The sequence below is a fragment of the Hemicordylus capensis genome, chromosome 3 (assembly GCF_027244095.1).
Source record: "Hemicordylus capensis ecotype Gifberg chromosome 3, rHemCap1.1.pri, whole genome shotgun sequence".
Lineage (NCBI taxonomy): Eukaryota > Metazoa > Chordata > Lepidosauria > Squamata > Cordylidae > Hemicordylus > Hemicordylus capensis.
The window spans coordinates 52,703,907-52,717,560 of record NC_069659.1 but is presented as its reverse complement, the minus strand read 5'-3'; the positions used below and the strand labels follow the sequence as shown (position 1 = coordinate 52,717,560).

The following is a 13,654-nucleotide window of genomic DNA, read 5'->3' as shown; positions in this document are numbered from 1 at the left end:
CTTGCTGTGCTCAAGCATGATATGCCAAACCATTAGAATGCATATTTATTTATCTTATTTTTATACTGCCCTATTTAAAAACTCAGGGTGGCCTACAATTTGGCTCAACAACTGAAACCTTAAAATCATGTAAAAATAAATTAAAATTACCATAAATAAACTTTAAAACATCACAAATCAAAAACTTGATAGAACAGGCATGTTTTCAGAAGTCATTTAAAAGCAGTCAGAGATAGGGAGATTCTGATGTCATTTGGGAGTGTGCCCATGACAATTCTAGAGAAGACCTAGTTTTGGTTTGCCAGCAAATGAGCCAGTCGCAACTGGTCCTCCCCTGATGATTGTAATAGGCAATGGTGTTCATAAATAAGGCGGAGCTCTCTTAAATACCCTGCACCCAAGCCATTCAAGGCTTTATAGGTAGTAACCAGCACTTTGTATTTTGCCTGGAAATTAATTGGTAGCTAGTGTAGTTCTTTTAGAACTGAAGTAATATGGTCTCTTTGGATAGCCCCAGGTACCATCCAGAACAGACAGATCTAAACCACTTCCCAAGTTCTGATCTTCCACAGCTACAGTAGTACCTCCGCAAGTTTAGATTCACCTTCAGTTTGTTCTCCCACATCCAGCCCATTACTGATTCCAGGAAAGCATTTAGAGAGGTTAAGCCATCTCCTGATGAAGTTCTTATGCAGAAATAGATTTGGGTGTCATCAGCATATTGATAACACCCTGCACCAAACCTCCTGCTGATCTCTCCCCAGTGGTTTCATGAAGATGTTAAAAAGCACTGGAGAGAAAATGGAGTCCTGCCGTACTCCTTAAAGTACTGTGTAGGTCTTGCTTTGAAGAGCAACTATCTCCAAGCAGCACCATCTGGAATCTACCGGAAATGTAAGAGTGGGACCACTGCAATGCAGTGCCTCCCACCCCCAACCCACTCAGATAGTCCAGAAGGATACCATCATCAATGGTATCAAAAGCTGCTGAGAGATCCAACAGAGTTGCACTCTCCCTGTCAATTCCTAATTGGAGATCATCCATCAGGCCAACCAAGGCAGTCACCCACAGCCCACCAGAAAACCAGTTTGAAACTGGTCCAGATAATTTGCTTCTTCTAAAACTGTCTGGTGTTGAGAAGCCACCACCCTCTTAATCACCCTGCCCAACTATGAGATATTGTAAACAGGCCTATAACTGCCTAATTCTGAAGGATCCATATTCCATAGATTAATTATGTGCTGTGTGAAAAAGTACTTGTGTTTGTTGGTCCTCTATTTCCTGGCCTTAAGTTTCATGGGATGACCACTGGGTCTAGTCTAGAGGGGTTAAAAATCCTCTCTGTCCACTCTCTCTACTCCATGCATAATTTTATACACCTATAAATCCCCAGATGCTGTAGCCTTGTCTCATAAGGAAGGTGCTCCAGGCCCCTGATCTGCACCTCTTCCAGTTCTCTGATGTCCTTCTTAAGATAGGTGACCAGAACTGTACTCCAAATGTGGACACTCCATAGATTTGTATAAGAGCATTATAATATTGGCATTTTTATTTTCAGTCCCCTTCCTAATGATCTCTAGCATTGAATTGGCCTTTTTCACAACTGCTGTGCACCGAGTTGACACTTTCGAGCTGTCTACCACAACCCCAAGATCTCTCTCCTGGTCAATCACTGACAGCTCAGACCCCACTAGTGTATATGTGAAGTTGGGGTTTTTTGCTCCAATATGCATCATTTTACCCTTGCTTACATTGAACAGCATTTGCCATTTTGTAACCCATTCACTCAGTTTGGAGGGATCCTTTTGGAGCGCCTCACAATCTGTCTTGGATTTCACTACCCTGAATAGTTTAGTGTCATCTGCAAATCTGACCACTTTGCTGCTCACCCCAACTTCTAGATCATTTATGAACAAGTTAAAGAGCACTGGTCCCAGTACAGATCTCTGGGGGACCTCACTCCCTACTTCATTGTGAAAGCTGTCCATTTATTCCTACCCTCTGTTTCCTGTCCTCTTAATCAGTTACCAATCCACACATGAACCGGTCCCCTTATGGCAAGCCAAGCCTCATAGTTATGAACTTCACTTTAAATCACTTCAAATGAACTGGGGAATAGGATTGGGCTGTTATATCCCCCAGTTGATCCCATGAACCATCATATCAAGACGACAATGTATGAACTACAACCTGTATTTCTACAGAGATTCTAATGTTAACAAAGAGCAATTCTAGTACAAGACTGAAATGATCCATCTGCTGAACCAAAGCTGTTCAACAAGAAGGTTGCTATAACTGACTGTCAGCTTGAGGTATCCAGAAACAGCAAGCCCCCAAACAATCAAGCTCCTTTCCCCAATTTGTGTTGAACAAGATTTTGTACAGAATGACCATGACTTTCACATTGTGCATTTTATTTAAAAGTTTTAAAGACATACATAAAAATCACTATTCATATAATCTAAATTCTACCAAAATATACAAATACAGAGTGACTACAGAACATGCTGAGGTAAGAAAGTACATTCTAGGAAAAATAACCACTCAACATTATTTGCACCCATCTCAACTGCACTAAAATAAAGAGCCCTTTGCATACCTTGAATCAACATACGAGAGATGCCAACACTGGGCCTAAAAAAAAACCCAAGAAGCACTTACTGTGAAGGTTGTCTGTGCTGTGTGTCTTACATTCAGGAATCAATAAGTTAGTGCCTAAAATACAGGACAATACATCAAGAAAGCTTCATTTTCGTCTGATCAACAAGCTTAATTTAGATGCATTCAATTTTTCACACAGTCTCTCTTACACAGCTGACGTGTTGACAGGCTCCTTCCACAACATACCATTTAAAGTGGGCTTGCTTGTGCACGTAAGCACACCCAAAGTTTGCCTGCTACTATAAAGTTCTTTGCACATATACTTGAGTACATGATTCCAGGAACAGGCTTGAAAAGTAGTGGCTTTTTGGTGGCATGTTGCCAGTGCTCATGCATGTTATACCAAGTCATCTGAATGCATGTGAATGGCACACACACTAAATATAAAGAATGTTCTGAGTGTGACCATTATATTTGGTGCAATGGATGGTGCCTTGCATGTACACTTGTGAGTTTTGTGAGAATTGCCACAGATACATCCTAAGGTTTGGCATGATATGCATGTGCAAAGTCATCCAAACTGGTGAAATGTTCAAATTAAACTTTATCAGCTATTTTTAAAAAGCTCTAATTTCTTTAGAATTTGAACAGAAAATGCCCTGCAAAGGAGAAGAATTTGCAACGACTTAGGTTCTTATAAAAGCCATTTGATGCTGAGCACCAATTCATACTTGTTAAAACTTTTAGAGAGAACGAAAAACATGCAGGTATACATTATCACTCCCAACTAAGAAAACTCAACTTTTGTAATAGGAATATGAAATTCAACCAGCTTCATGTGTAGCATTTTTAAAAATTGTATGCATTTTGAATAGTTTAGACTGCTCTGAGCCCTATCTATAACCAAGAACAGAGTCAAGAATCTACAAGGTGAGTAGCAGCTGTGCAAAACACAAACAACCCTCACCCTCTGAACTTGAGCTATTTATGCTCTGAGTGCATTTCACTATTTTCTTTGGAAATTATTAGCACATATTATTTTTGATGCACTTTATTATATGCAGATTTACAGAAAGTGGGGCAATTTAGTGAACTGGTGTTCACTATTGTTATACATGGACAGATGCTGACAGAGCCAGGTTTAATAAATTCACACAAACAGCATGAGTCCAGTCTGCCTGATATGCATCCATATGGGCCAGATTCAACCACATGAGAATTCACAGAATAGGCCATGAAAGCCTATATATACATACACATTCTGAATGTTTTCTTAGGCCTCACATTTAGCCTTGGTGTACCGCAGTTTCAGAATAAAAATAAGTTATGTATCATTTTTATAAATAAAAAATAATATAAATGGAACAAGGCACAAGAGCAAATCTGTTTGCTTTACTACTGAAATTAAGTGTTGGGCAGGAGTACTAACAGTTAACAGCGGTGATTGTCATGATTAATCTTACCATCTACATTGGAATACTGTGCATTCAACAATACAGACCACAAGGGGGGGAAATCACAATTTCCCTTTGAATTATACGTTCATAAAACATTTAAAGTCCATAAAACTGGGCTATTGTGTATAGAGGGATATCACATTTATCTGTTCAACGTTCTCACTACAGTGCCATTACACTATAATAAAAACAAAGCATCTTTTTCATGTCATCCTAAGACAAAGCTGTGCTTTTATTTCTTGATAAGCATTTAAATATGGCAAAAGGGGAGTGTGACTTCTGATGTTGTGTGAATACAGCTATGCTTCTTTGTTTCCATCATGCGTAGTCATCACCTAGTTCAAGTATATAAACTTGGGAAAACATCATTGGCAGAAAAGCAAAATACCTTTAGTTTTAAGTTTTAAAAGCTGCAGAGAATGTGCAGAATCTGGTGGGTCAAAAAACAATCCTGAAGTGTCTCACATTACATCAAATGTCTTTTTAAAAAGGTTGTAACCATCTCTTCATCTAGTGGGCAGCAGGTTTCACAGTTTAAAGGTTCCAGGGTGTCAACACGCATGCTTTTCTTAAGGCATATAAGTGCACACACACTGAGAAAACAACTTGTGCAGCTATAAATGTACAGAAACCATGACTTAAATACCCACACGTATTTATATTTAATGATGTGCTTAGGTTTTAGAAAGATGAATGTCTACTTTATTGCAAAAACTTATTTAAAACTTTTCTTCTGTTTGAGGAAGCTACAGCAGCTGGAGGATTTTGTATGCATTTTTGGAAGTTACACTTTTAGTAACCACTACAAATCAAATTCCTTGAGACCCCACAAATTGTACATGGTAGATGCTGTAGGCTAGTAGAAGTAATAGAACAACTGTTTATATTACTAGTCAGGCCTTTTCTTTTTTTTTCTTTTTCCAAACCATGGCTGAGCAATACATCACACTGAGGTGAAGCTATCCCCTAGATTACGACCACAGATTAGTTGCTGGTGTATGGCAAAGTCATATTTGCCAGAGATTTTAGAAGTAGGCTACAAATTGACTTCATTAAATCAATCAATGAAGGAAGCTTTTACTCATTTTAGAGATCTACTTTACTTATTAAAAAATCCCAACGAAATCATTGTCTCTCAGCCTTGTTACAGAAGGTACAATATCAATTTATGTTATATTATACATAGTTTGATAAATTTGTAAGAGATCAGTCTGTTACTACTGTTTCAAACAATATGTATGTAGGTTTAAGGGATTTCAATGTTTTTCTTGTTTCCAGAATAGTACCTTTCTTTTTCTGACACTTAGGCCATAGAGAATGGATTTTGATTAATGTATGTATTTTCAGTGAAATTTATTTACACTCGGTGATGAGGCATTTTTCTAAGTTTCTCATGCCTATAACAAAGAATGCAGTGCCTATCAGTAGTGAATGAAAAGCCCACCATTTTATGAAAAAAGCAGTAGTTATGTATTAGACCCTCAAAAAAGGCAATTTATTCATTTTTCCAGGCCTCAGCTCTCACATTTTGCTTCAACACAAAAAACCATTTTCCATTTTTAGAAGTCTCCTCCTCTAACTAACTTCTTCTTGGTTTTCTGTGGAATGTGGCATGTTCTGTGGTACCTGGTACACCAATTCATCTGAGGGATTTAGTCCTTGCATCCCCTTGGGTGTATCATACAGTACATGGGGGGGTGATGAGCTATCAGCCCTGGAACCAAGTTTATTGTAAGTTCCCACAATGAGAGGGGCTTGATTCCCTGAAGCCCTGAAAGTAGATACAGAAGAAATGCCTGCAGGAGCTGTGAGGTGACCTGACATATCCATCACTATTGGAGTTGCATATTCCGGTCCAGTGATTGGTAGCGGTTCAGCATACGCATGATAAATCTCTTGGTCTGGTGCGTTGTAAGGATCCATATCAGCATAGTTGGTTTCTTTTCCGTCTTCTGGTTTAAAAGTTGACCTCTGATGAAGTGTGCCAACAATTCCTCCCACCAGTGGCTGTGCATACTCTATATAAAGAGACCAGTATCATTAACAAGATTTGTCCCCACTCTTACATTAGAACCTTTTCACTGATAAAATTCACAGCACTTGGATCATAAAAGGCCAGTTGATACATGAAGTAGCCCCAACAGGATCACCTTGGAAGCATATTAGACCACTGTTTCCATGAACTAGTGCTTCCACATGAGTGGTTTATAACCACTTATGTGGTCACCCACAGTAACAACAGCAGGAACAAAGGCAGCCATATAAATGCCACTCACACAGAGCTCCTGTGGTCCTATATGCTTCTGAGGCAATAAGTGTTGGAACCATCACATATGCAAACTGGTTCACAGATTGGAAAAACAGGTAAGGTCTATCCTTCTGTTTCCATTGCTCATAGGCTTTATTCAACGCCTAAACAATCATCATATTCGAGAATGTTAAATAGACACTTGTAATTATTCTGTGAATTACATGGTAATGAGGCTTACAGCTCATTCAAATGATTATTGGTTGAGGTGGAACTTTTCTGGGTGAAAATTAAGATGGTAATCATTTGCAGCCACCAAATTAAAGTAGTTATAGATGAGATACTAAATAGCTAGGAAGAGATTAGTATTTCAAGCCTTCTCTGGAAGCAAAAAGCTGCGATGTGGGCTATGATTTTCATGTGGGTGTGCTCTTAAGCAAACAAATTTCTTCATAAAAACCAGGTCTGGACAATTGTGTGAGATGACTGCACTACCTCTGCTAACCACAGAACCAGCCTTTACACCATCTCCAAATATCAGTAGCAGTGATCTATCTTCTTTGATCGATCTTTTATAACTAGCACAAATTTTAAAAAGGGAGAAGGTAAGGGAGACAGAGGGAGCTAAGATTGCCTGTATTTCGTGTCCAAAGACACTATATAATTTTTCCCCATTTAGAATAGACATCATTCACTCACATCAAGGTAAACTGGGAGACCCAAATACCTGCAGACTGAGTTTGTAACATGGTTGCAACTTCTCTTGATCTAAGGCAACTAACTTCAGTGCTACTATATCGAACAGGTGATTCCTCATGCTCTGCAGCCTTGGCAGGAAGAAACTGTTTCATTCCTTTCCACCAACCTATATCAAGGTTTGAAAAAGGAAGCATTTTATTTATTTAAATTTTTTTTAAAAAAACACAACACTTATGAACATATACATATCTCACTTTCCCAATTCACAAGGAAATGCTCAGTGCAACTACCAACGTAACTGAATGCCGGCCAGAGTAAGTAAGCATGGCCACGTTTCCTTTCTGCAAGAGGCAAAGTTGGTGCACCAGCCTAAACTGGGCAAAAGCACTCCGAACCATAAATGCCGCCTGGCTGTGGAGAAGCAAAACTTCTGGAAGTTAGGTCCCAGTCCATTCCTGGGCCCAATTCAAAGTGCTGGTTTTAACCTTTAAAGCCCTAAATTGCTTAGGGTTGGGTTACCTGAGAGAATGCCTTGCCCCACATGTCCCAACCTGGATCTTAAGATCTTAATTCTGAGGTTCTCCTCTGGGTGCCAAACGAGCTGAGACGGTGGCTACTAGGGAGAGGGCCTTTTCAGTGATGACACCCCGTTTATGGAACAGCCTCCCCAGTGAGGTTTACCTGCTTTGGTCCACCCAGGCCTTTTAAACTCTGGTTTTCCGATTTGATCTGATCTTTCTAATTTTACATAGGAACACAGGAAGCTGCCATATACTGAGTCAGACCATAGGTCCATCTAGCTCAGTGTCTACACAGACTGGCAGCAGCTTCTCCAAGGTTGAAGGCAGGAGTCTCTCTCAGCCCTATCTTGGAGATGCCAGAGAGGGAACTTGGAACCTTCTTGCTCTTCCCAGAGTGACTCCATTTATTTTATTATTATTAAACATTTTATACCGCCCTTCCAAAAGGTTCAGGGCGGTTTACATTAAAACACCATGAAAATCAATTAACAATTAACTGAGATTAATTATCCCTTAATGCGAATATCTTACAGTGCTCACTCTTCTAGTCTCCCATTCATATGCAACCAGGGCAGACCCTGCTTAGCTAAGGGGACAAGTCATGCTCGCTACCACAAGACCAGCTCTCTTTCCTTAAAATGAGCTTTTAAGCTGCTTTGCATTGTATTTTGTAATTTCTTTTTTGTCTGTTATGATTTAATGTGTTATTACTGTATTATTGGGAGCCGCCCAGAGAACAATTTGTTATAGGGTGGCCAACAAATAAAGTTTATTAATAACTATACTAATACTAATAAAGTAGTACTAGGGACTTCTGGCCTAGCAACCAGGAAACTGTTGATTGGGAAGAGGACTGGAAGCCGCAGAACAGAGAGGGAACAGTCCTTGCATGTCTCACCTCTGTTCCCCTGTGTCAGCCAGCACAACTCCTACCATCTCTCTTGGCCTCCACACTTCAAATGGTGGTGCCCTGGCCACAACCCATCCTCCCTTCCCGGTTTGCATGTCTTCAGAGTCAAACTCGAGATGGATTCACACAGTTCTGTCTCTCACATTGTGATGTTGAATTTTAGTGTGTGACCTACAAATGACTTGATTACAAGTCAAATTACTTAGTGCTGTATCATATGCAATTAGCTTAGGTAGCTTCCATGTAAAACATGTCTGTTTATGCTGTGGTTGCCATTAAGTTAAGAAAACGGGGATTCATTCATTCATGTTTCCAGAATTCAAGATCAGAATCAAAATACAGACTGTTGTGTAAAAATGGAGGAGGGATCCCTGTGGAACTGCATCATCTGAAGAGTTCCAACACATGCCAGGTCCTGTGGCTGCCAGCAACTGTCCCTTCAGATGACATACTTCTAGATAAATGACATGACAGGAGAACCTCTATCTCCGTGGACTCTACGAGGTGGGACTCATGATCAAAGAGCCTGGGGAGGGTGAGCGGGGATGGCAGGCTTAGCTCGCTCTCCCCACAGACAACCAGCCAGTCTGCTCTGGGCGGACGCAGCAGCTGCCCACACAGCTGCCGGCTCCGTCACGGAGCCGGGCGGGGCTGGGGAGTTCGGGGGCCGCGTGGCCCCCAGAAACTCCAGTATGCCCTGCATGAGTGCGCAGGGCATACTGGAGAGACCCCCAAGCCAGGAGGCTGCTTTTAATTCCCATCCTATAGCCCCAATGACTTGATATTCATGGTTTCCATATCCACGGTTACAGTGGGGAATGGAACCCCCACAAATATAGAGGTTCTCCTGTATACAGTAAAATGAATGCAAAGTCCTATCATGCAAATATTAGTCAGTGGAGAAAAACTGGCTTATCTTGATCCTTCTCCATCTATGTCTTGTTTAGCCCAAGAGCCAGGCTATGTTGCAATGAATGGGGCTGGCAAAATCTGGTGCATCATGGGGGAGGAGCTCTTCCCTTCCCTGATTCTTGGGGCTGCCCATTGAAGCAGAAAGGTCCGGAACACTGTGAGAAGAAGCATCCCATCACTGCCAGATGGGATGCTTTTGAACTCAGCTAGGCAAGAGGAGGAGTGTGTGCGAGGGGACAGATAGATGGTGCTGTGTAAGTCCCCACAGTACACAGAGAGCACAGAGCTGGAAGGAAGCTCAGAGCTTACTGCAGGGTGCAAGGGGCCAGTGCCAGGCTGCTTCCCCCATGGAAGAGAGCTAACGGAGGGAAAGACCTTGCTTAGATAGTTCTTCTGGGAAGAAGAGACTTTCATGCTTTTCTTCTTGGGAGATTTAAATCCAGTTTGTTTAGGTATAGCCTTCCTAAATCAAACTGAATACTGTACATACTTATGAATTTGATTAAATAAGATTTTTTATCATTATTTTATTTAACTTTTTCCTAATAGTACAAGAAAAGGTGTCTGTCCCCTTCCTGCTGTATCTAGCCTTAAAGTTCCAGTTGGGAAAGACCTGTAATGGCCAGGTCAAGGAGAAGTTCCAAGTCAGTGCCTGACTCAAAAGGGGTGAGACTGGGGCAGGATCTGTTCCAATGGGCTCTCTTAAAGCCTTGAGAGCGAGTGGATGACTCACAATGGATATCCTTTGCCATCAACAGAGGAATGGCAGGAAGGATGGTTCAGCAACACCTCCTATGCACTACTTCTCTACTTGAAGCTCCCTCCCAACCTCTATTCATTCCAATGCTTAAAAAAGAAACAACATATCTTTACATGTGAAGCATTACCTGCACGATCCCAAGAAGGTATGTCATAGGTTCCTTCTGATTTTTTCCTTCTGAAAAAGTAGGTGAACATTCATTAAGATGCAGAACACATCCATAATTACTATAAATAGAAAACAGTGGGTAGCATTCACTGAAGTGTGAGGCACAGTGCACACCATTTTAATCACCATGCTCCACTCACTACAGCCTCTGGAGTATTCCAAAAAGCTATTCCCAAAGGTATTCAGTCTCCAGAATATTGGCAGAAATAGAGCAACTTCCTTATAAGGCAAGGTTACAACAGCTGGGGCTTTTTAGTTTAGAAAAAAAGACAACTGTGGGGAAACAAGATAAAGGTCTATAAGATCATGCATGGTGTGGAGAAAGTGGATAGAGAGAATTTTTTTCTCCCTCTCACATAACACTAGAGCCAGGGGTCATCCCATGAAACTGATTGCCAGGAAATGTAGGATCAACAAATGGAAGTACTTTTTCACACAATACATAATCAACTTGTGAAATTATCTGCCACAAGATGTGGTGACAGCCAACAACCTGAATGGCTTTAAGAGGGGTTTGGATAACTTCATGGAGGAGAGGCTACTAGTCGGAGGGCTGTAGGCCACCTCCAGCCTCAGAGTTAGGAAGACTCTGAATACCAGTAGCAGGGGAGTCACAGCAGGAGAGAGGGCATGCCCTCAGTTCCTGCCTGTGGGCTTTCCAGTGGCATCTTGTGGGCAACTGTGTGAACCAGGATGCTGAACTAGATGGACCTTGGGCCTGATCCATCAGGGCTGTTCTTATGTAGAGGGGCATTTGCTGGCTACAGGGGGAGGGTTTATGACCAGAAACTAGGTACAGGCACCTTCTGTGAGCAGTGTTCCCTCTAACAGGGATTCCCAGTTGTTGTTGACTACAACTCCCAGAATCCCCAGCTTCAATGGCTTTTGCTTGGGATTATGGGAGTTGTAGTCAACAACATCTGGGAGTTGTAGTCAACAACATCTGGGAATCCCTTTTAGAGGGAACACTGTGAGGGGAAGAAAGTGTCCCTATCTGTATTCTAGGTATTCTACCGCCCCCCCTTCCCCTGTAACAAAGGACCCCATGATAGTCAGGAATAGCTGTTGGGGGGAGGGGGGTCTCCAGTGGCTACAGTCAGGGAAACGGGATCTTGCACTCATCCCAATGAGTGAGCACCACCGGTGGCTGGTACTCAGTTACTTGAGATAAAGATTTGCCAGTACTAATTCTTAAGTACAGGTAAAGTCTTTTATTGCAAAACTTTTCCTAAAAGGAAAGAGAGTACATGCACTAAAAAGTTCCCCTTTCACCTTAATGAATAAACGGGTGTTCATCAAAAGGCATCATACACCCCTCCTCTGAATAAATTTTTATATGTTGAAAGGATCATATAATAGCTGCTGAACCTGCACAGTCCTCCCAAAATTTATACCCCAACGTGCTTCAGGAAAAGGCCTTATTTGACACACATCCATATTGTTAAGCTATAAAATATATTAATACTTTGCTGTATCCTTTATATTAGTGCCCAAACCAGCCAGTATTGAATTTCTCCCTCCTTACCTTCATATATTACGTACGTAGAGGATGGGAAGTAATTACCTGTTTCTCCAATGCCAGGCACAAACTAAGATCAAGATCAGGGAGGTCAAGACCATGACCAACACAGGAACCAGAACAGCTACCAGTGCCACATCTACAATCCATTAAAAATGGAATTTGTAAGGTTTATAGACTCATTGAAAACCAATTTCATAATGCCCTTTACTTAAAATTATCTTGAATATTTGTAACATACCCATATAACAGCATTTTGACATAAGTTCAATAAAACAAGTGTGAAGTTGGTTTTATTATTAAATTGTCCATAAGCTCGCTACAAATTAATAGCAATTTTCAATGCACAAACCAGCTGACAATTCTCCTCATTCAACAACTAGTTACCAATTACTAGATTTCTACTCAGAATCTATGTCCCATTTAATACATAGGTGCATATATTATCTATTTATGATATATTGATTATAGTTGATAAATATACAATATATCTGATAGAAAACAATAGAGTTTTATTATTAACACTAAGCTCTACGTTGCTGCAATATTGTTTCTTCGTTGTTAATACCTTGGGTTACACTTGGGGTTATCGTAGTATTCTTGATCTCAGGAGTGAAGGTTGTTTTATCCGTTTGCAATGGAAAATCATTACTGTTCCTGGGTAGCAGCGGTGGTGGTGGTGGTATTGTAGGCCTTGGAGCCCGAACTTTACAAAACCCAAAATTGAGAGGTCATGCCATTAATTAAAACATCAAGTGGCTTCCTTTGTGTGACAAAAGCACACCCAATTTTTAACAGCCCTTTAAATACCTTTAATCTACCACAAAACAGGCATGAAGACTTGATGCACTAGCCAATGAAAAATAATAGAAATCAATAAGAATTCCAAGATTAATGCTAAGCACCATGCTGCTACATTATTCCTTGGCTATCAGTACCTTGGCTTACACTGGAAGTTACTGTGCCGTTCTTGATCTTTGGCATAAAAGTTAATTTATACTTCTGCAACAGAAAGTCATTACCATACTTGGGTGGTAATGGTACTGTAGGTTGCAGAGCTCAAACATGGAGGGTCATGCTATTCATTAAAACACCAAGTCCTTTCTGTAAGAGGCTATATAGCACACCCAATTTATAATAGCCTTTTAGTAATTTTAATATACCATAAGGCAACTGTGAAGACTAGTTCTACCAGCAAATAAATATAAACAAATGTAAGTACCATTGCTCTAGAACACCACAAGTCATACTATGCGTGTACTTCAGGAACATCACTCCAATGCTGAAATCAGATGTCCATACAATACGGAGGACCAGAGTGCCAGACAGTTCAATTTTATTTTTTACTTATTTTCTACATTTATGTCCCATTTTTCCTTCAAGGAACCCAGATCAGTGTACATGGTTATTTTCATCTGCACAACAACCCTGTGAAATAGATTAGGCTGAGAAATAAGTGGCTGGCCCAGAGTCATCCAGTTTCATGGCTGAACGGGGATTTGAACTTGGGTCTCCCTAGTCCTAGTCCCACACTAACTTTTCTTTAACTTTATTGCGGTCTGCAACCAATACTTACATGCCATTGTACTCACCAACATTAAACTGACATCCTAACAGTTCCACTTTCATTGCTATTTTCTGATGCCACTTCCAAGGGTTTATTCTAACAAAACGAGCAATAATGGGTGGAATGAAGTTATTGCGAACTTCTTGATAATATCCAGTGTTGCCTTGAAATATCTAGAAAAAGAGAGAGATGTAATGAGATCTAAAATGTGCATAACAATTTACCCTGATATTAGTGGTTCTAGTTTACAAAAAATTGTTCCAGTATTTTCAGTCTGAAAAACAAGTTATGG

At 40.6% G+C, this 13,654-nt stretch overlaps 1 protein-coding gene across 4 annotated transcripts in view; it reads right to left on the bottom strand.

Annotated features, from left to right (window-relative positions):
* Positions 1–2,393: 2,393 nt before the first annotated feature.
* Positions 2,394–13,654, bottom strand: part of DCBLD2 (discoidin, CUB and LCCL domain containing 2) — a 75,849-nt gene continuing 64,588 nt past the window's right edge. For 3 of the 4 annotated variants that reach the window (XM_053308722.1, XM_053308725.1, XM_053308724.1), the window contains exons 10-15: positions 13,388–13,535; positions 12,364–12,501; positions 11,841–11,934; positions 10,236–10,285; positions 7,034–7,171; positions 2,394–6,076 (exon numbers count right to left, since the gene is read on the bottom strand). In XM_053308722.1, the coding sequence (XP_053164697.1) occupies positions 5,634–6,076; positions 7,034–7,171; positions 10,236–10,285; positions 11,841–11,934; positions 12,364–12,501; positions 13,388–13,535 (1,011 nt within the window). In that variant the 3' untranslated portion in view covers positions 2,394–5,633. The remainder of the gene's footprint in view (positions 6,077–7,033; positions 7,172–10,235; positions 10,286–11,840; positions 11,935–12,363; positions 12,502–13,387; positions 13,536–13,654) is intronic. The other variant, XM_053308723.1, reaches the window with a different exon arrangement.